The sequence below is a fragment of the Drosophila elegans genome, unplaced genomic scaffold (genome assembly GCF_018152505.1).
Source record: "Drosophila elegans isolate 14027-0461.03 unplaced genomic scaffold, ASM1815250v1 contig_149, whole genome shotgun sequence".
NCBI classification, from domain to species: domain Eukaryota; kingdom Metazoa; phylum Arthropoda; class Insecta; order Diptera; family Drosophilidae; genus Drosophila; species Drosophila elegans.
This window is the reverse complement of record NW_024545513.1, coordinates 7,494,101-7,514,550: the sequence shown is the minus strand read 5'-3', so window position 1 is coordinate 7,514,550 and position 20,450 is coordinate 7,494,101. Positions and strand designations below refer to the sequence as shown.

The following is a 20,450-nucleotide window of genomic DNA, read 5'->3' as shown; positions in this document are numbered from 1 at the left end:
TTTTAAACTATATAAAGTAGTTATTATAAAATATTTTTTATCAAATATCTTAAAGTTATAATATTTATTTAGCCTCACAAATTTTTGAAATTTCCTATTCTCATAATCTTTTTTTTAATTTCAACAATGTGTAAGAAACGTAGAAATTCTGTGGCAAAAGATTTAAAAAAAAAATTTTCAGAAGTTTAAAATATAATAACATTTTTCAATTTTTAAATTGAAATATCTTTAAAAACTGCAAGGCTGTTTATAGTTTCATTTTTCCTAGGATGGGAACTGCGAAATAGCAAAGTATAAATTTATTTTAAATCCTTGGGAACGACAAAAATTCCTTATTAAATTAAATTAAAAGTATTTAAGCAATTAGGCATAAATAATTTTTAAAACCAGATTTTGTTGTTTTATTTTATTTTCCGTGTGCCTTTCCACTGTCTTAATATTCCGTTTTCCTCTTTACGGTTTATTTAGTGTCGAGGCTATGGCGCAATTTGTATTTATGACCACTGGCAGCGGCACCATCGGCTGCAGTGCAGCATGGGCACCACGAAAGCCATCAGCATGAGCACCTCCATGTGGCCGCAGTCCAATTAAAAGCGTTTTCCAAATGAGGCGCATGACTCAGGTCAGCCACCCACTCGGCGTGGCACGCCCACTGCCCACCGCCCCCTGCAAGAAGTAAACAAAGTCCAAATGGGGATCGGAGATCACCACCCACCCCCCTGACCTCCTGCCCATTGCCTAAGGCCACGCCCCAGCCAAAAACAAAAAAAAAAAGAAGAGAGCGAGAGGGATTTTTGAAACGGAAAAACTGAAATTAGGCAAATGAGAAGCCGAGAAGAGGCTACAGTGAACTATGCCCTTTGGGAAATCTAAAAAAACAAATCTTAAACTTACTCTTATTAATAATATTAAAAAAATACCTGGGTATATTGGTTATTAATATTTTTTATTCAGGAAATGCTAAATTCTCTTTGTACAAGAACCAACAAAAGGTGCAAATGTATAGGAAATATATTAATAAACAGCCAATTTAAAAATATCATATAAAATTTTGGTTGTTATACATTTGAATGCTTATTTATACCCCTAGGTTTATATGTAATTATCCGCTTTCAAAGTTACTTTAAATAATACTAACATACAAGTTATTTGATATTGCAGTTTTATCCATGTTTTCTATTAAGGAACCTGCAAGTTCTGAAAACTCCAATAAGCATGCCACACAAATTATTAAAACGTCTAAGGATCTGAATCGAAAAATCTTCCGAAACTGTAGTCTCACTGTATGCACCATCTGGTAAATGCCTCTTTTGCACCCTACTCTCAGTCCTACCAGGCATATTGTTTAGATACACCCATCCAGTGCTGTGCGATCCTCGAAGAGGCCACATATGTCGACCCGATCTGAAGAGGAGGAGACGCCTCAGCCGCAGCCATTGGTTCATTGGTGGATCGATCGCATCGGGGACCGAGTCTAAATTTGGATACTGCTGGCGGCGATTGGCGGACGGATTTGGGATGGTATGGTATGGTATGGGATGCGATGAGATGATATGTTCAAGATCTCGAGAGGCAGTGAGTGGTACGGCTGCCACGAAAACGGGAACTCTCATTCGGCGGACAAACGCTTGACGGAACGGATGTGTGCGTGATCAGAGATCGGATCAGAATCAGAATCATAAACAGAAACATAATAAGAACCAATATCAGAATAAGAATAAGAATCCAAATTGGAATCAGATCGTTTCGGTTCGGTTCGGTTCGGTTTGGTGCGGTGCGGTAACCACAATATACTATATATACGGATAATCAGTTCGCACTTGGCCGGAAGAAGGTGGCAATTGAGACAACTCAACGCTTTCTGCCAGGCGAAATAGAAAGAAAACAAATAAAAGAAGTTCAAGTCAATCAATCAGCTAAAAAAGCAAAACGAGGAAATTTTCGCCAGTCAACGCGATCGGGCCATAAAAACATTCGAGCCAAGAAAATAGGAATTAATTTATCTTTTCGATTCGCTTTTCGATTTCGATCTCGATTCTGATTGACAACTGCGAAAGGTTGCCGTGATTTTTCACACCCCTTCGCGATAGAATTGTGTTTTTTTTTTTTTTTGCAGTGCACAGTGAGTGAGTGAGTGAGATAGAGTGTGTTGGGTGCAATAATCAAATTTGACAACTGCGCGAAAAACGTTTCGAGATCAAAACAGTGAAACTAAAACAAAACATATCAAATCAAATCGGAATAAATGGGCCAAGAATTCAGTGTGATTTCCTTTTTTTTACTGTGAGCCCCAGATATCCACCCAAACATATCTCTATATATATATATAAATACATATATATAGAGTCGATCCAGTTCGCGATGACGCACTTGATGGGTCCCACGGAGTGCGCCAGTGCCATGATGACCACCTCGATGCAGTTCCTGGACACCAGCCTCCCGGATTACAACTGCTACGCCAACGACTTCTGGACATCGCCCTACATGACCGGCGGCCTGAGTCCCATGAAGCAGATCGAAGGTGAGTCCGTGCAGCTGCAGGGGATCGGGTGTTCCACCCCAACAATTTTTTACCTATTTTGTAATTCAAAGGTTCAGTGTTAATCTTGTGTTTATCGAATAGTTTATGAATCAGTTTTACCTTTGGAAAAGAATTTTGCGATTTATAAATGCTATGTATGAAATTGAAACCGCAGGAACTTTCTGTATCAGTAACTCTTAGAAAAGTATGTCGCAAATATTTAGTTTTAAGAACCAATGAAGGTAAACAACTTATAGTTTTAATGTAGTAGTAGTAGTTTTATTTAATATAATTTGATTTATTTTAGAGTGGTAAGAGATTTTGAGTGCTACAAAACTGTTAGCAAGATCAATTAAATTAAAATTAAATTTAAAACATGTATTTCAACGTTAGACTTTATTTAAGCTTTTTTTATGAGGTTTAAAAAGATCAACAGCATATATATAAAAAAGATTAATAATTATAATAAAAAAGGTTCATACATTTTTGTCATTAACTACATACAAATAAGCGTTCTCATTTTAACGAAAAGTAGTCTTAAAGTGTCTAACTATTTTCATTATAAAAATTTTTTTTTTGTTGATCTGTTTTCGGTTTTTTAGGCAACTGAACTATCTGCATACTTACACATACATTATATGTCTTTCCCTCATAAAATATTAATATTTAAAAACCAAATATCCAAACAATTCTTTCAATTTCTTTTCCAAGTATAAATCCGTAAAAATTGATTACTATTGGTACATATTAAAATTGATTATTCAAAACATATCAAAAGAAATGCTAAACAGTTCCAATGAAATTACGTTTGTGACAAATACATTTCATACCATTTGTTTGGCCCTCAAGTGACCCAAAAAAACTGAAAGAAAATCTGTTTCCGATACAGTAATTAGCAAAATACACGGACCATGGCTGCGGCGGCACAAGAACAACAAGAAGCCAGAAAATCAAAAAACCAGAACACCAGAAAAACCGAGCAATTAGCTCCGAATTCCCGGATCCGAGATTCCCAATTCTCAATTCTCGGGTCTCGGGTCTCGAGTCTCGAGTCTCGTTTTTCAAGTGGCATTTCATTTCTCCGTTGTTGTTGTTTGATGTTGTGGTGTGACAGAAAAACGATTTGTTGTGCCAAACGTTAATTGATTTTAGAATTCATTCGTGCAGCGAAAAATGCCGAAAAAAATAGCGTCTCATTAAGCGATAAAAAGGCGAAAGAAGGCGACCTGTCATGGGTCATTTGGCGGCAATTCCCGCAACTCGGGGACTTTGAAACTTCGAAACTCCGCGACGGTGACAATTAATTGCAGAAAAACCACTCGAGAGCCGGCAGGCATCCCCCAAAAGGGTGAGATCCTAAATTTAGAGCGGGCAACTCAATCAGCAGCCGCTGCTCTGACGCCGTTTTATAATTGGATATGTTGTCCCATTTGCCCGAAAGTCGAAAGTCGGCTCACTATATCACTATACCACTACTATACTATACTATGTGTGATTTTGCGGGTATCGGCGAGAGATATTAAAGGGATCTTTAATCAGGACTCTGCGCCGGCGTGGCGTCTCCCAGTTTGTCTCCCTGACTTCCACTTTAAATCGCATAAATCACATTAAATATGAAATTAGCAAATCCCAGCGGCTATATATAAGCCCATTCACTTGGCATACAAAATGTATGCATATATGCGGGATGGCTTGATTTATAGGCGAATATTTTCCGCCCATTTGTCAGGGATCCGGAAAAGTAGGTTGAGTTGAGCGCTTTATTTATTTATTTGCTTGGGGAATTTTTTAATCGACACAAATTGATTTAAGGTAATATTATTTTTTTTAAACTAAATTAATTTAAGAAAAAGGAATTAGAGTTTATTAAAGTTTAATATGATCTGGTCTCTTTAAACATATACATATATTTTATTTTAGCCTTTAAATCATAAACAGGTAATCTAAACATTATTTGAATATAGACATGCATGCGAAAAGGTGTTTTATAAAATCTATAAAAAATATGGTTACCCAAATTAAATTAATTTTACGACTTCACCATTGCAAGATTTACATTTTAAATACGAGTTGGTAATTTGCTAATCAAATGTTTCAATATTATATTTTTTATTCTTTTGAAAAATGTTACTTTGTTTTCATAAGTATAAATGTATTTTGAGGTTCTTGTTTGATTTACATTATTTTATTTAAAATTTCTGAACATTTGCCCATTCATTGCGAACTTATCAAAACACAAATAAAGAGATTACTTGATGGTAATTAATTTATTGTCCGAAAGTTAATTTATTTTAGAACTTTAATTAATAAAAATGTAATGCGACTAGGACTTAACCTCTACAAGCTTTTTAAACAGCCAGTGTAGTGTTCCTTAAATAAATTTTAAATAATGTATTAAAATAAAAATGATTTTTAAATTAAATAAGGCTAGATCTGATTTATCGGAAACCATTTTTTACCTAATCGTTTTATTCTCGCTTATACTTTTGTCCTCTGACTTCTGTTTGTGTTTCTAAGCACATTCCTGATTTAAGTTCCTCTTCATTTTGTAACCCCATTTGCTGACCCAAATGCAACCCATTATCCTTATTGAAGCCTGCATCCAAACGGCTGGCAAGGATCGCAGCTCGTACAAGCCGTTGGAGCAGATCGATGCCAAGTTGGCGGACATCGAGACGCACAGTACGGGCAGCACTGGCACCGCGAACAGCAGCAGCAGCAGTAGCCAATCGCTCTCCAATCCCAGTTGCCAGGAGCAGTCCTCGTCCCTCCTGCCCCCCGAATATCCCGGCGGCCACAGTGAAGCCTCGACGGCAGCGACATCGGCCAGCACAGCAGCCACGTCGGCGGGAGGAGGAAGTGCGTCCACAGGAAATAAAAAATACAAGAGTCAACACAAAAAAGACAATATCAGTGCGGACAGTAATGCGGTGAAAAACAACAGCAACAACATTAGCAAAGGAGTAAGTTAGAAGGATATTTATATTTATTTGTATATTTATAAAAGTAGTTCTTTGGTTTTGGGTCAACTAAAAAAAAACAAGACTAAATTTAAATCTCACATTATTAATCCTTTTCGGACTCAATTATCTCGAATTACCCATGCGAATGTTGACGTACTATCTGTCTTATGAATAAATTGAAAAAACATCGTTTCTTGTTTTTCTTCAATAATTAATTTTCTTTCTATTTTATTTAAGTGCATTTTCTTAATGTTATATATGGTTTAAATTTAAATCAAGTTTTTAGATACTGAAATCAATTCCGAAACTACTAAAGTAACAAAATTAAAATGAATTTTTATATTTAAAATGGCTTAAAGCCGCAATGAATGCAAATCAAAGCGAAAAAAAATAAAATTGTGCACAAAATATTCGGATTTTCAACTTTTTTTTTACCAGTGCGTTTTATGTTTATGCCTAGCTTAACTGTTAAGTTTAATTCAAATCAAATCTAAACCTTAAAATATTTTGTTGTTTCTCAGGAATCGGAGCCAGTGCATCCATCGCTCGCCCAGGCCATCGTAGTTCTGGAGACGAAGGCGCTGTGGGATCAGTTCCATGCCCAGGGCACCGAGATGATCATCACGAAGACGGGTCGCCGGATGTTTCCCACCTTCCAGGTGAGGATCGGTGGCCTCGATCCCCACGCCACCTACATCTGCATGATGGACTTTGTGCCCATGGATGACAAGCGGTACCGCTACGCCTTTCACAAGTGAGTAAATTGTTTTTGTTTCTAAAAAAAAGTCATAAAATATCAAGGTTTAATTACAACAATTTAATAAGTCGAAAAAGGAAAAATATCTAAGTAAAAAATGTGTTTCAAAAGAAATTTTTAATGTTACTATTTCTTCCTAATAAATATACATTTATTGTTATATTTAAGCTCCTGCTGGGTGGTGGCTGGCAAAGCGGATCCCATTTCCCCGCCCAGGATTCATGTGCATCCCGACTCACCTGCCGCCGGATCCAATTGGATGAAGCAGATTGTGTCTTTCGACAAGCTGAAGCTCACAAACAACCAGCTGGACGAAAATGGTCATGTGAGTCTATAAAACTTATAACGCAAGGCTCTACTGTTTTCAGAGTTTAGGCCAAGTTTTTCTCAATAGTTATTTAAAAATTAAAATTTGTAGTATTTACCAAAGCCAGGTTTTGTCCATATTTATTTAAACTCTAAAAACAACTACTGTGAATTTTTTTAAATATTTAACACTTAAAACAAACTTATGTAACATATTACCTTTAATTGAATCTGTTTTGTTTTTTTTTTTTTTTAAAGATTCAGAGAGGATTGTAACTCTATTTGTTTATTATTTTTGTGCTGTTGTTTGTTTGGTTTTTCTATGTTTTCAGAGTCATAAATTGTTCAACTAATGTTTTTTTCCTCCTTTTTTTCTAATCCGTTTACAGATCATTCTGAATTCAATGCATCGCTATCAGCCTCGATTCCATTTGGTGTATTTGCCGCCGAAAAATGCGTCCTTGGATGAAAATGAGCACTCCAGTCACTTCCGCACTTTTATCTTTCCTGAGACGAGCTTTACGGCCGTAACTGCCTACCAGAATCAGCGGGTCTGTACAATTTTAATTACTATTATTTGTTTTATTATTTTATTTAATAAATAATATTTTTGGGAAAATGTGTTTAGTCAAATTTAAAGTTTTCTTTACATGAGAAAAGAAAGAAAATGACATTAATGTGTCATAAGCTAAGTCAAAAAAATTCCTTAACAAAAACTTGTGATTATTATTAATTAAGTATAACTAAAAATAGATTTTTGGTTGCTAGGTATTAAAAGGCAATGCAAAATGCTTTGCATAACAATCATTTAAATATATAAATATAAATATCAATGTTATATGATTTAACTGGTGCCTCGCCAAAAGTATTTTTATAACTCTTAACAAATCGTAATATTCTTTAGTAAATCCCATTTTTTTCTTAACAAAAACTTTAAGTTTTATCAAATTGCCTCCTCACTAATTGCCCAATGCAATTCTTCTTCTTCGAATTCTAACCCCTTTTAATTTTCCCTTGGCATACCAAACAAGAGGCCGCGACCATTTTGTGCCATTTCGGCCTTATTGTTTATGTTTTTCCCATAATTTATAACAAACAGCGGCCAAAGCTCGGAGCTTGGTGCCGCGACCCCATCCATTGCAAAGCAAAACAGCAGCACAAATATATTTATATTTATATATATATGAAAAGTGTATGCTTACTCAAGAAATGTTAAGATCGACCTAGGAGATACTCTTTAAATTTATAATATAAGATGAAATTCAGGTAACATTGTTAAAAGAAAAGGATTCATCATCGATATGAAATATATTTGAAATACGATAACAACTTTAACTGTTTCGCAAGAAAAAATAAAACAGAGGAATTCCTTTATTAAATCATATCAAAAGTTCTGTGGAACTAACTTTTCGACGAAAACGTCCCCACAAAAGTTGGGAAATCAGGTGGGCAAGGTGATATGGTAAATAAATAAATACTTAAATGCAGGCCGTTACCTAGGACAAACACATTTTGCACCTTCCACTTGTACAAACATATTGAAAGGCCCTTGAAATGGGGTATATTATATCAGTATTGAAAGGAATACGAACTTCGAGGGACCCCGATCGGAACCCCCATATCTTATCGTACACCATTTCAAGTTGGATGACGAACCGAGGCAACATGAGGTGCCTCTGGTTCTCGAATTTGTCTCGGGTATAATTCATAATTCTGGCAAGTGGAAAGAACGGGGATTTTCGGGGCCGGGGGTTCGGGTACATTTGCTATAAATACAGCGTAGACATGCTCGGAAAGTATTTAAATTATTTATGTGCTCAATGTGGGTGTTAACACTTTTTCCACCCGCCCTCAAATTTATTGCAAATCATTTTCCATTTTCAATTTTCCCTGTCTTGCCGCTGCCAGTGGAATTCCAGTTGTAAACATTTTTCTCTAATTTGTTGGGCACGGGTATTTAATTTATTTGTTTTGATTTCTCGGCATACTTCTCATGCTTTTCCAGTCCAATAAAAATATTTATCCATTTTCTTCCAACTCTTGCAGGTGACACAGCTGAAGATCTCCAGCAATCCATTTGCCAAAGGTTTTCGGGATGATGGCACCAATGATGTGTAAGTAGTTTTCAAATATGTTGCCAATAAGATTTAATAGCTAAGATTAATTCTGTTGTGATTGCGAAACAAGTTGTTTGCTTACATATTATTTTTTTAAAAATGACCAACCTATTAGATTTTTGTGCAAATTTTACTGTTGAATAATTTGTCAGAGAAAATTTTTCAAACGAATTTAGACCATGATTTTTGAAATAATATCAAACAACTTGTGTTTAAATGTTTTCTATATTTTCGACAGTCCCAATTAAATACAGATTTTATAACAAAATTGTACACAACTATTTGTGGGTGTTTTACAAATGTTAGGAAAAATATTATTTCAATACAAATATTTTTGTTTAAAAATAAACACTTTGTTTTAATAATCCTAACTTTTAACAACATAAATGAAAGCATTTTCTTTATTCTTTATTATTAAAACAAGTTTTAATAGTTGTTTCTAAATCAGAATTAGAAGGGACTTAAAAATTGACCCACTTTCTTGATGATACCGCCGCCTGGCAACTCTTCAAAACTTCAGTTGCTATCCAAAACTTTTTAGGGATACCCATTCCCCTAACAAAAAACTTCAAGTCCCGAAGTCCAAGTGGAACTAGACATTCGGTCGACGGGCAGAGACATCCCCGGAAAAAATCGAAAGTCATGAAATAACGAAACAATAACTCAAAAACAAAAGAACTTGAAAATGTAGAACAGAAGCCGAAGATGTCGAGTTGGAATGGAAAGGGGAATGGAAAGGGGAATGGAAATGGAAATGGGACTGCCACTGATGATGCTGATGATGATGATGCCGATGGCGATGGCACGGCTGACAGATGTGCCGGCGGTATAAACAATTTTCGGGGGCTTTTCATATTTGTCGAACTGCAGGCCCCGACTTCGTAGCATAGTGTAAACAAATCAGCGGTCCGGTCCGCAATTCCCAATTTTGTTTACGACTATGCTTAGAGTTGTTTATTGCAGCGAATACTTCAAATAATTTTGAGTTTTTTGTTTCAAACTTTCAAACATTTTTCCAAATGTTCGGTCTATGCTTTCTGGCTCTAGTTCTGTACAATTTTGAACACAAATATTTATAATATTTTCTGAAGCCTTCTTTTTCACGTTATTGCTTAACTAATTGCGTCTACATTACTGCTCTGAAAGAATTAAAAGTTTCCAAAGTTAATGTTTAACAGATAATAAGGTTGTTGGAATATTTTGTATTATTATAACGTATAACATTTTTCAGAAACTTTGTACTTAATTGTATAGTTGTCATTTTTCGTACCACTTGCCTATGAGTTAAGAAATAATTTTGTTTAATAAAATACATATTCAATACATTATTTTACCATTTCATGTGCTTGCATTTTTAGAACAACTGGTGGTGGCAGCAGCATGTCCTCCATGAGCCACGAAAGTCAGGCTCGCATGAAGCAACAGCAGCAGCAGCAGCAACTGCAGCAGCAGCAGCAACTGAAGGAGCGAACGGCGGCAACTGGCAACTTCAGCATGAGTTGCAGCGACTTGGGTGTGGAGCAACAGCAACAGCAACAACAGCAGCAGCAACAGGGAGCAATCCTGCAACTGCCGGCCACGCCCTCCAGCAGCTCCACCTCCGGCAACTCCCCCGATTTGCTGGGCTACCAAATGGAGCAGCAACTACAGCAGCAGCAGCAGCAGCAGCAGCAACAACACCAGCAACACCAGACGAACCAGCATCAGCAACATCTCCACCAGCAACATCAGGCGAACCAGCAGCAATCGCTGCTCCAACAGGGCCAGAATCAGACCCAGTATGGAAACTATCATAGCCACGGCTATCAGCCACAACATCAGCCCCATTCCCATCCCCATCCCCATCCACATCCCCTCACCCCGCACTCCACCAGTTCCGCATCTCCGCCGGCAACTGCCACGGCAGCAACTGCAACAGCGGCAGCGGCAGCAGCAGCAGCAGCAACAGCAGCAGCAGCAGCAACATCGGTCGGCACGGGAGCAACACAAGTGATGACCGCGGCCAATATTTACTCGAGCATTGGTCAACCTTATGCCCAGGAACAGAGCAATTTCGGTGCCATTTACCATCATAATGCGGCTGCTGCTGCGGCCGCCCACTATCACCATGGCCACGCCCACGGGCACGCCCACAGCCACGCCCACGGCCCATATGCCAGTGCGTACGACAAGCTGAAGGTGTCGCGTCATGCGGCAGCCGCCGCCTACGGAATGGGTGCCACCTATCCAAGTTTTTACGGATCGGCGGCCCATCACCAGATGATGCGACCCAGCAGCTACATAGAGATGGTGCCACGCTAAACCCAATGTCTGGGCATCAGGGAGTCCGGGGATTTCGGTTTCATATCACATATTCTTTTAAATAACCCACAACTTGCCTGTAAAAATTATTTAATACTCTAAATTAAGAATTATTCGTCGGTACATTGAAACATAAACAAATATTCCTGCCAAAGCTAAATAGATCTGAAGCCAGAAAATAGTTCTAAAATCAAGAATTTTTATCAAAAAGAATAATACGGTAAAATAAAACAAAAATAGCTTCGATTAAATTTTAAATATTTGAGATAAAATAATAAATAAAATTATCTGTATTTAAAATTTTTGTACGCAACAAAAAAATATAAATATATGCTACTCCGCTTATAAATCTACAGTCAAGACTAGTTCTTAAAATCAAAGAAATTTGTTATTTTTTTAGTTTTAGAAAGATTTAATGATATGCTCAAAATCTATATGTTAAAAACCCTTAAATTGACATTTTGATTTGGAGCCAAATTTTAAAAAAAATTAATATTCAAACGAATGCATAGAGAAATAAAGGTTTGAATATCAGTTTTAATATAAATTGTGTATTTTTATCTTAAGATCTACATTTGCAACAAGAAATCAAGAGATTTCTTCTTGATTTTAGAATTAATTTGTTTAAGCTAGTGCAGGATTCAAGTATTAGCAGCCAGAAAACCAAAAACAAATGCAACAAGTATTACAAGTATTTCTACAACAAAAATTTACCATAATAAATATAGTTTTTTTTTGTAGCCTAGTTCTTATGTAAAACATCAATTTAGAAATCCAGAAACTATATTATTTGATGTAACTTGTAGTGTAATTATTATATAAATATATTTTTTTTGATTAACATTTTAGTTACTTCGTTTGTTCTATGTAAATACAAGCACATATCTCGCTATATATATAAACTGAAACAGTTTCAAATAATAAAAACAAGGAAAATTAAAAAAAAAAAACTCAACAACAAAAGCATAAATTAACAAAAAAAAACCGAATTTTATTTCAAAATGGCCGAAGTCAATTGGGAAATGGAAATGCCACGGGGAAAAACGATTTTCCATTTACCATTTTGTTTATGCTATATAGCACTTTATCTCCATCTCTCTTCGGCGAATGTTTTTTGTTGACTCTCCCGTCTCTTTCTAAACAAAATGTGCCGTTGTTTTAATTGAGATAAACCAACGAAAGAGCCGCAAGAAAAAGAGGCTGGAAAATGCGTTGGAAAATGGGGAAATGGGGGTATGTAAAAAGAAGACAGAGTACAGAATAGGAGCTGAGGAAAAGTGGGAGTTGCAAGTCAAAAAATATCTTTAGAACACTCTGATCTTGAAGGTGAAAATCGTTTATAAGAATCTTGATATTGATATGTTTTTCAGTTTTAATTAAGTAAAACATCAACAACTTTGAAAGGTTGTAAGAAAAAGATTATTTTTATCAGGCTTACAAGCACAAAGTTATTTATTGCAGCAGACCTCAATTAACATATAAACAACCGAGATATTTACAAAATATATTTGTTTTAAACATTTTTACTATTTTTTTCTCATTACAAATTAAAGAATATTTTCAGAAATGAAGAAATACCCTGTAAGTAATTAAAATTTTGTAAAAACTAGAAATAATATGTGAAATAGGATAATTTTAGGCTAAAGAAAAAGGAACAATATCGAGACGGAATTTATAGCCCGAAAATCTATAGATTTAGAGATTGGTGAGAGTTTGTGGAGTAAAGTTTCAGGAAGAAGTAGATGGAGGAGTGTTAGACGATGGGGGTCCACAGGAAAGGGAGGGGAAGATCCACAAAGGAAGCCATTAAATCGTATCTTCCATTTTCCTACTCTTTGATTTCCAAGCGACTTTTCTTTGTTATCATTGCGGGTCCATCGACCCTCAAAATGAGTTTTCCACACTCTGATAAGTTTTCCCCCCGACGATTGACTAGGCGAATGGATCTCCTCCCAATGGAAAACCGATTTCGAAGCGTACTATATATGCTTATAAATATATTAAAGAATTGGCAGGCCATCGATCGATTCGAAATGGATTTAAATGCCAAATGGAGGATTTGAGATGGCCATAGGCTGTCATGTGCTATCATTTAAAGGGGTCGATAAAAGCCAAGCAAATAATTTGGCATTTTCATGGGTGTGTGCGTTTTTAATACCTCATTATTCATTCAGTCGAATAATATTTGATTTTGTATAAGTTGCACAAACAATTTCAATTGGAAAATGGTGTATAGGTGAAACTCTTAGCAACTGAAAAAACTCAATCTTAATATGAGAATTCACATAAAACATGCATCTGTATAAAAAAAACACTTAATCTTATCAAGTTCTTGTTTGCCTATTTATAATATAAAATGATTGTGATATTGCTACTACTACTACTAATATTACCACAACTATACTGTCTTAAATATTGAACATTTTAAGAATCTAATACCTTTCACCAGAAGTTCATATTATCAAAAATTTTAAAAATATTAAAAAGTCGTAACTTTAAATATAAAAGTATGATAACTAAAGTGCCAACTGCGACAAGAAGTTCACGGGAAAAGAACTCTATAGTTTAAATATATAAAACCACAAGAATAAAACACAAGAATTACACTAACACAACCCAAATCCAAAAGTGCACTAAATGCCATTAGTACCTTATTTATCTCAAAGTATATATAATATTAAGTTAAATTTATCCTTTACTCCACCTTTCATGCTGACGTTTTTAATAAGTGAAATATATAAAACCCATACATAGAGTATATATCAAACCAGAAGTAATATCACAAATGAAATAACTTAACCTTAACTACCTTTCGGAAGTTCCTAAACAATCTTGAGACCTATCGACAAGTTTTCCTGTCAGTGGCCTTCTGCCACTGAATTCCTTTCCGTAGGATACCTCCCGCCCCTATACCATATCATTTCCATATCCCCCGATTCCCGATCCCCGATTCCATGATCCCCAATCCCCAATCCGTCGGCGACACATCTGTTTGTTCTTGGGCGTTGTTTTTGTGAAAATTTTATGCAAGTGATGAGAAATTTATGTTCTACTTGGTCGCTGCTCTAAGGCGAATTGCATGCCAATTTGTTCTTATTTATGGGTCCTCGTCCTCCCATCGGAGCTGTGCCAGAAGATATGGCATATATATGATGGCGTTATTAAATTTTAGACATACGCTCGCGGCTCTTTGAAGATGCGGCCCTTTAGGGAATCTCCTTCTGTCTAATATAGTGGACTAGTTAGAGTACACTATATATGTACATATATTTTTGGTTGGTCTGGCCAAAGTTCAATATGCCATACAATTAATCTCGAAAACCTCCCATCGTGTCACCATTTCCGTGTGACTAATGACTGTCGCATTTGATGGCTTGTCACAGTTTTTGAGCATTTTTTTCGTGTCTTGTCGTGTGAAATTGAGTTTCGAGTTCTCTGCGCAGGTTAAACGTCAAACGAGTGACGTTACTAATGATAAGTCCATGTGTCGCATGCTTTGCTGATCGTTCCATCTAAGATTACTTCAATAGATACTGTATTATACTATATATAATTGTGTGAGACAGAAAAAATAAATATGATTGATTTTGGTGCTTGGGATTTAAAGATAGCCAAAGGTAATGGATTAGCTATTATTGAAGGACACTTTTAAAAAACATATTATATAAAATGTAGGGTGTTCAAAATAGTAGAAATCCAGAAAGACAATAGTTTAAAAATGAGTTCAAAAGGATACATACATATTGGAATACATCTAGTAACCGATTCTATATCTTTTATAGCTACCTAACAAGTTATATTATTAGTTAGTTATATAGGCGCAAGTATTAGCTAATAATAAGGCCTTATAATTATGAAGCAAGAATAATAAAGTGGGTAAACTAAAATTGAAAGTTAAATTCTTATATCTTACTTAAAATTAAAACCGTTTTTTAACATATGGGCCATTTTGGGACAGCAAAAATTGAACAGATTGTAAAATGTTCTTTGCTTTACTGGAAATTTTTAATAATTTTGATAATTTAAGTTGAAATAACAAACTCATCGAACATTGTTAAATATTTGTACATAAGTTAAGTAGAAAGGGAAATGATTGTCTAACCTTTGACTAAGTGATTCACTTGCACTCAAATGATTCATTTCGGAAATAAGGTGCTTCAAGGCGTGTTAAAGGAAATTAGTAAGAAATCGGCGCAATGTGTCAGCTAGTGAGTTACTAATATGGACAATCGATGGAATGTTGGGCTGCCGCACCACCAGAAATTACACGCTCTATAAGGTGTCACGTAAAACCCAATACAAGGCCAATCCATCGAATTCACCCGCAAAACGAAGTGGTTTTTTATAGTATTTGCCACTATCGCTTCAACACTTTTTAGGCTCCAACACTGATAAGTGGTATATGACGTACAATATCACCGATCCGACTTATATACAGCGCTATCATTATGTGGTGATAATGGCTAATGGATGGGGTGGCCCGAAGAAATTAGGGTGGGGGCTGCGGGGCCAGTGGCCACTTGAAATGGCATGAAATATGGTCGGCAGGGATCGGTTCGCTGCCACTGTAAAGTGAATATTTTGAATATTTATTGTCGCCGGGCGCTGCGGTAGGTCCACTCTAGGCACACACGCACACACACACACATCTGGCTCGTTTGTTGTAGGTGTGTATGCTGTCGCCTGTCTTTTCAATCACTCGCATGGTGTCGAATTGCCCACTTTTTGTCTTAAAGGCAAGTAATGCACTTTAAAAAACTACTGAATATATATATAAAACAATATATAATTTAAAAGTCTAATATCTAAATTATACAACTTAATTCTTTTATTAAATATTAATACACTTTGATAATTTCAGTCGCTATATTATTGAATATTAATAACTTAAGATATTATTTTGCTTAATAATTAGTGACTAAAAGTAAATATACACTGAGCTAAATAAATAAAATTGTTATTTAGTTTTAAGAGGGTTGGGTTATTTAGTTATCCCTAATGCACATTATTAAATTAATACTCTCAATGTTTTTCTTAGTTTAATGAAATTTTCATCCCACAGTTGGTATTTTAATGTTTTTTTTATACTTCTTAATATTAAATATTAAAAATTTTCTCAGTGCGGGGATAACAAACTGAAACTGTTGTTCTTATCGACTGTGTGTGTTTGTTGTCGTTTCAGGATTTTCGGCACAAGTTCGGGGCGCATCCGTGACTAATCGCTTTGAAAGTGAAACCGTGTTTATGTTGTTGACTTCGATTTTCCGCTCTACGAAATTTCCCCCAAAAGATTTCCTCCCTTTTCCGTTTGTTATTGTTGTTGCTGACACTTGAGGCTTTGTTTACGTTTTATAAGGGTAGAATATATTTGGGGCATATTCAAATTACTAGAAACTTAAAAATATTTTATAAATTAGAAAACCAAAGATAGCTTAACTGAGAAAATCAATAATTACATAGCTGATTTAAGCAAATGAAATATTGAATAATTTATTGTAATGATTCATATCTAAATTAATTAAATAATTCACAGATAAAACATGCAACTTGCATTATTATTACCCATTTTTAATTATATATTTAATTTAAGTATTTCAGAATTATTAATTTGATTTTTGGTTATCTTGATTCCTTAAGGTTTCTTAAACTATTATGATATAAGTATATTTAAAATTCGACTTTTCTCCAGCAGTTTTTTGTTCGCCTTTTCAAGTGGTTGACAAACCCCCAAAAAAAAATTGAGATCTTGGATGATTGCAGGAGGATGCGGATGAGGGATGAGCAGGAGGCACACGGGCTATGGGCTATGGGCTATAGGATATCCCTTTTTTGTGGGGACGCATGCGCGACTGTCGAGTGCAATTTTGACATATTGCTGACACGCCCACATACAAATCTCTCTGAGGATCTGTCACTGCCCCATCCCCATACAACCACATATAGATACGGTTAGGGGTTCCCCCTTCTCCACCGAAACTCTTTTCTCATCTGGCGCACGTGCTCGAAAGTGCAACCAACAATGTTGCTGCCGTTTTACGAAGCGTGAACATTATGAAATAAAAATTGCATATAAATAAGGAAAGTATTGATACATTTTTTGGTGACGAAAATTCATATACACTTGGTGCTTAAAAATATAAAAAATAATCCTTTGTTCACACAATAAAAATCCCAAAAAAATGTTTTTTAAAAATCTAATGTTAATGTTTATCTGACAATGTTTCAAAGTTTCAATATAAATATAATACGAAGAATTTTGTTAGTTCTATCTAATTGTATAACATTTTAAAGACTTTGAAGTCACCTCTATATTTTATATATTTTTTGTGGCCTTGTTAATTTTATAAAGTAATATTGCCACATTATAAAGCTAAATTTTTCTTGTATTCATTAAAGTAAGACAAAAGTCACAAAAATTTACTTTTAATTATTTGTCTTTTATAAAATTTGCAGTTGATTTTACCAAGTTTTAGCATTTGTTATAAAAAGGATCTGTTTTGTCTTAAACTATGAATAACCAACATATTTGCTATTGATACTTCAAACTTAACATTCTTTGTTTTAATACATAAATCTATACACTATTATGAATAATAAAAGTACCCTCTGCGAGAGTATAAAGACTTTCCAAAAAGTGAACGACATTTTTGGTGGTGCAAATTATAATTTGATGGCTTGTGACCAATTAATATTACACAATGCATAAAAAAGAAATGTGGTGATTTGTTTAAGGGCTTTTTTTTTGAAGGGGCAGGGAGACTTGGACGATTCAGCGGAAATTGAGCGCATAATTCAGAAAAATGTCGTGCCATAAAAATCGTGTGTTGAAAGAGGAAGAAGAAGAGGATATAGCCGAAGGAGTCGAAGGAGAGCATATATAGTATAGTCGGGCGCACTTACCGAAATTAATGCCATCGATGACAACATAGCCACCAACAATAAAAGGCAAAGTCCAAAAATAGCCACGAAAAAAAAGAAGGGAAAATGGGAAATGGAAATGGGAAAGGGAAAATCATGAATGGGTATGGGGGAAAAGTGTGGGGACAATGTTGCCGCTGGCTGCACAATTATTGCCAACTGCTAACAGATTTGTTGGCACTGAGAAATCGAGGGGCGAAACATTTGTTTGATAATGATAATGGCCATGTTGAAGGGCCACAAAAGATGCAGTTGCACTCCAGCGAAATTGAGTCATTTCCACGCGGAATTATTGCCACATGCAGCAGCGAGTTGGGTCGGAAATTGAACAATTTCCGAATTTAAACAGCAATTGCCAAGTCCATAACAATTTGAATTGCGCGCTTCAACGACACGACGTGTGGATTGTAACTGTCGATTGGTGTGGATTGTAAGCTGAAACTGAAATTGTAGTTAATACTTAAGAAAATGTTGACTGTCCTTTGGCTGAAAAATAGAAATTAAAACCAACAAATTAAAAAGAAAATGTAAGTATCAGAAATAAGCGTTTATAAAATGTTTAAGGTTATTATAAACTTATTTTTAAAATTCAGCATCGGCTTTATACGTAAATAATATTGGCAAGATTTCAAGATATATTACATTTTATTAAACAATAAGGTAATAAAGCTTAAAACAAAGAAAGATCCTAAATAAAATAAATCTTATGTAAGTTTTCTGGTTAAAAAAAACATAATTTTTTTAATATTTTTTCTTTGATGTTTCTTTTTATGTTGTTATGCGACAACAAATCAAATCAGGAATTCAATGAGTTCCATTTTATTTAAACTCTTGAAATCCGATAGTTTGTGGCGCCGATAAATAAGCATATTATCAATGCTGCCACATGCAGTTTACCCGCGTCATGCCAATTTTTGGCGGTCTGACAGCGATCTGGCAACGCTTTTGTTATTATTCTGTGCAATTTTTATACAAAAAAACAAAAACTTGTGATTAAAGTGCAATATTACAATAAAAGCACTCGGTCCACATGTGTTTTAAGATGAGTCCAGTTTTAAGACTTCAAACTGTGCTAAAAAAGCAGTAAAGAGCAGGAAACGCCAGCCAATATACTCTACACAGAACCGAGGAACCTGTGGAATCAACCTTATATTTCTGTCTTGCTTAGAATTTTATAGTCCAATAAAGGGTTGCACAATTGAGGTGAGTGTGTGGACACCTGTCTGAGTGATGCTAATTGGGATAATCCCCCCCAGATGTCCGAATCCTTGGTTGTTTGCGTCTGTGACTACTGGCAGCGGTGTCACTTCCACAACCTTCCCAGCCGAGAGGCCGGCGACTCCAGCCGGGAATCGAAATCCCTGCGGAGGATGTGCATCCAGGTGGACGCCATCAATGGTAACTACTACCTGCGCGAGTTCCTCCAGCAAAAGGAGCTGGCCCTGCGCCTCAAGCGCCAGCACGGCGTCCAGTTGGTCTGGCTGTCCTTCGAGCCACCGAAAAGGGACACCGTGGACTACCGGTTCGCGGACATCCTGGCACACACCCTGTGGGAGCACATCGAGGTGGAGCACCTCATGTCCTGGCTCTCCACCCTGGGCGGTGGATTCTCCGCCCTGGGGGAGCAGTTCGAGCGATGCGTAAGTCTTCTTGATCAGTCACTTTATGTTGGCGCAAAACCAGAACTTCTCACTCGGAACTGTTAAGATTCCTTTGTTAAATCAATAGGAATTGAAGCTCAGATATTTTTATTTAAGCCTAATCTAACATTTCTCATCACTCTGCAATTTCATGTTTCATTACATGCCTAACGAGGTATGACATGCCATTATTGGCTTCTTATTTTCATTGTAATGGCCAAAATACTGATATCTTAGGGCCAAAAGTCGGTATTTTTATTGAAAAATTAGACTTGGAACTTTAACAGAAATTGGCTCGTGAAAGAAGAAGTCTTTACTAGATCTAACTATAGATCTTTATATTACTTAACAAAAACATTAAAGTAAAGTTGTTTGAGGAAAAATTAAGATTAAATGATTAGAACCTCCATTCCAACAGCTACGAGTTCCATTCAGTAAATCCTCCCAAGTCTTTATTTAAACGCTTCTAATACCGCAACCCATTTTTAGGCGGAGACGGCGGGCAAGATCTCGCTGCAGCAGCTGAAGATTGGCCTGCGCCTCGGAGATCCCTTCCTGCAGGCACGCTGCAAGCTGTACTTCAGCATCTCGCTGATCCAGCGTGGCCAGCTGCGAGCGGCGAAGCACTTGATCCGGGAGCAGTACGCCTTCGCGAGGAGCAACGCCGAGAAGGATGTGCGCCTGGTGCGGATGTGCCTGGGCATTTGGCAGCGATTGAGCTACGAGTACGAGCAGCGGCGGATGCGGATGCGGAAAAACGTGCAACTAAGGCCGGTATAAAATTGTGTAAATTATAAATCTATAAAATTAATGGGCAGGCGCAGAGACGGGCGGCCCAGTGTTAGTTTTGATTATTCCAATTGTGAGTTGTAAGTAAACTGAAATGTTTTCAATATATTTATTTAATATGTAATTGTATATACGTAA

At 36.1% G+C, this 20,450-nt stretch overlaps 2 protein-coding genes across 4 annotated transcripts; both read left to right on the top strand.

Annotated features, from left to right (window-relative positions):
• Positions 1-1,605: 1,605 nt before the first annotated feature.
• Positions 1,606-11,915, top strand: LOC121467993 (T-box transcription factor TBX5). 3 transcript variants are annotated; one of them, XM_041710869.1, is made up of 8 exons: positions 1,606-2,283; positions 2,345-2,521; positions 5,117-5,484; positions 6,006-6,238; positions 6,410-6,566; positions 6,937-7,098; positions 8,594-8,661; positions 10,023-11,915. In XM_041710869.1, exons 2-8 carry the CDS (start codon positions 2,362-2,364, stop codon positions 10,963-10,965), a joined length of 2,091 nt encoding a protein of 696 aa, XP_041566803.1. In that variant the 5' UTR covers positions 1,606-2,283; positions 2,345-2,361; the 3' UTR covers positions 10,966-11,915. The 3 variants fall into 3 exon arrangements, with proteins under 3 accessions (XP_041566803.1, XP_041566802.1, XP_041566804.1); XM_041710868.1 differs by having other exon boundaries at positions 1,606-2,521; XM_041710870.1 differs by lacking the exons at positions 1,606-2,283; positions 2,345-2,521; positions 5,117-5,484; ... (1 more) ...; positions 6,410-6,566; positions 6,937-7,098 and adding an exon at positions 8,005-8,245.
• Positions 11,916-18,809: 6,894 nt separating this feature from the next.
• Positions 18,810-20,441, top strand: LOC108142694 (uncharacterized protein F58A4.6). The gene is made up of 3 exons (XM_017266703.2): positions 18,810-19,086; positions 19,140-19,523; positions 20,013-20,441. Exons 2-3 carry the CDS (start codon positions 19,140-19,142, stop codon positions 20,301-20,303), a joined length of 675 nt encoding a protein of 224 aa, XP_017122192.1. The 5' UTR covers positions 18,810-19,086; the 3' UTR covers positions 20,304-20,441.
• Positions 20,442-20,450: the final 9 nt, after the last annotated feature.

Excerpts from the sequence above, each read along its gene's own strand:
- LOC121467993 (XM_041710869.1), top strand. The coding sequence starts at position 2,362 with ATGACGCACTTGATGGGTCCCACGGAGTGCGCCAGTGCCATGATGACC. Across the intron at positions 5,485-6,005 it reads GCAACAACATTAGCAAAGGA|GAATCGGAGCCAGTGCATCC; the intron begins GTAAGTTAGAAG and ends GTTGTTTCTCAG. Across the intron at positions 6,567-6,936 it reads AGCTGGACGAAAATGGTCAT|ATCATTCTGAATTCAATGCA; the intron begins GTGAGTCTATAA and ends ATCCGTTTACAG.
- LOC108142694 (XM_017266703.2), top strand. The coding sequence starts at position 19,140 with ATGTCCGAATCCTTGGTTGTTTGCGTCTGTGACTACTGGCAGCGGTGT. Across the intron at positions 19,524-20,012 it reads GGGAGCAGTTCGAGCGATGC|GCGGAGACGGCGGGCAAGAT; the intron begins GTAAGTCTTCTT and ends ACCCATTTTTAG.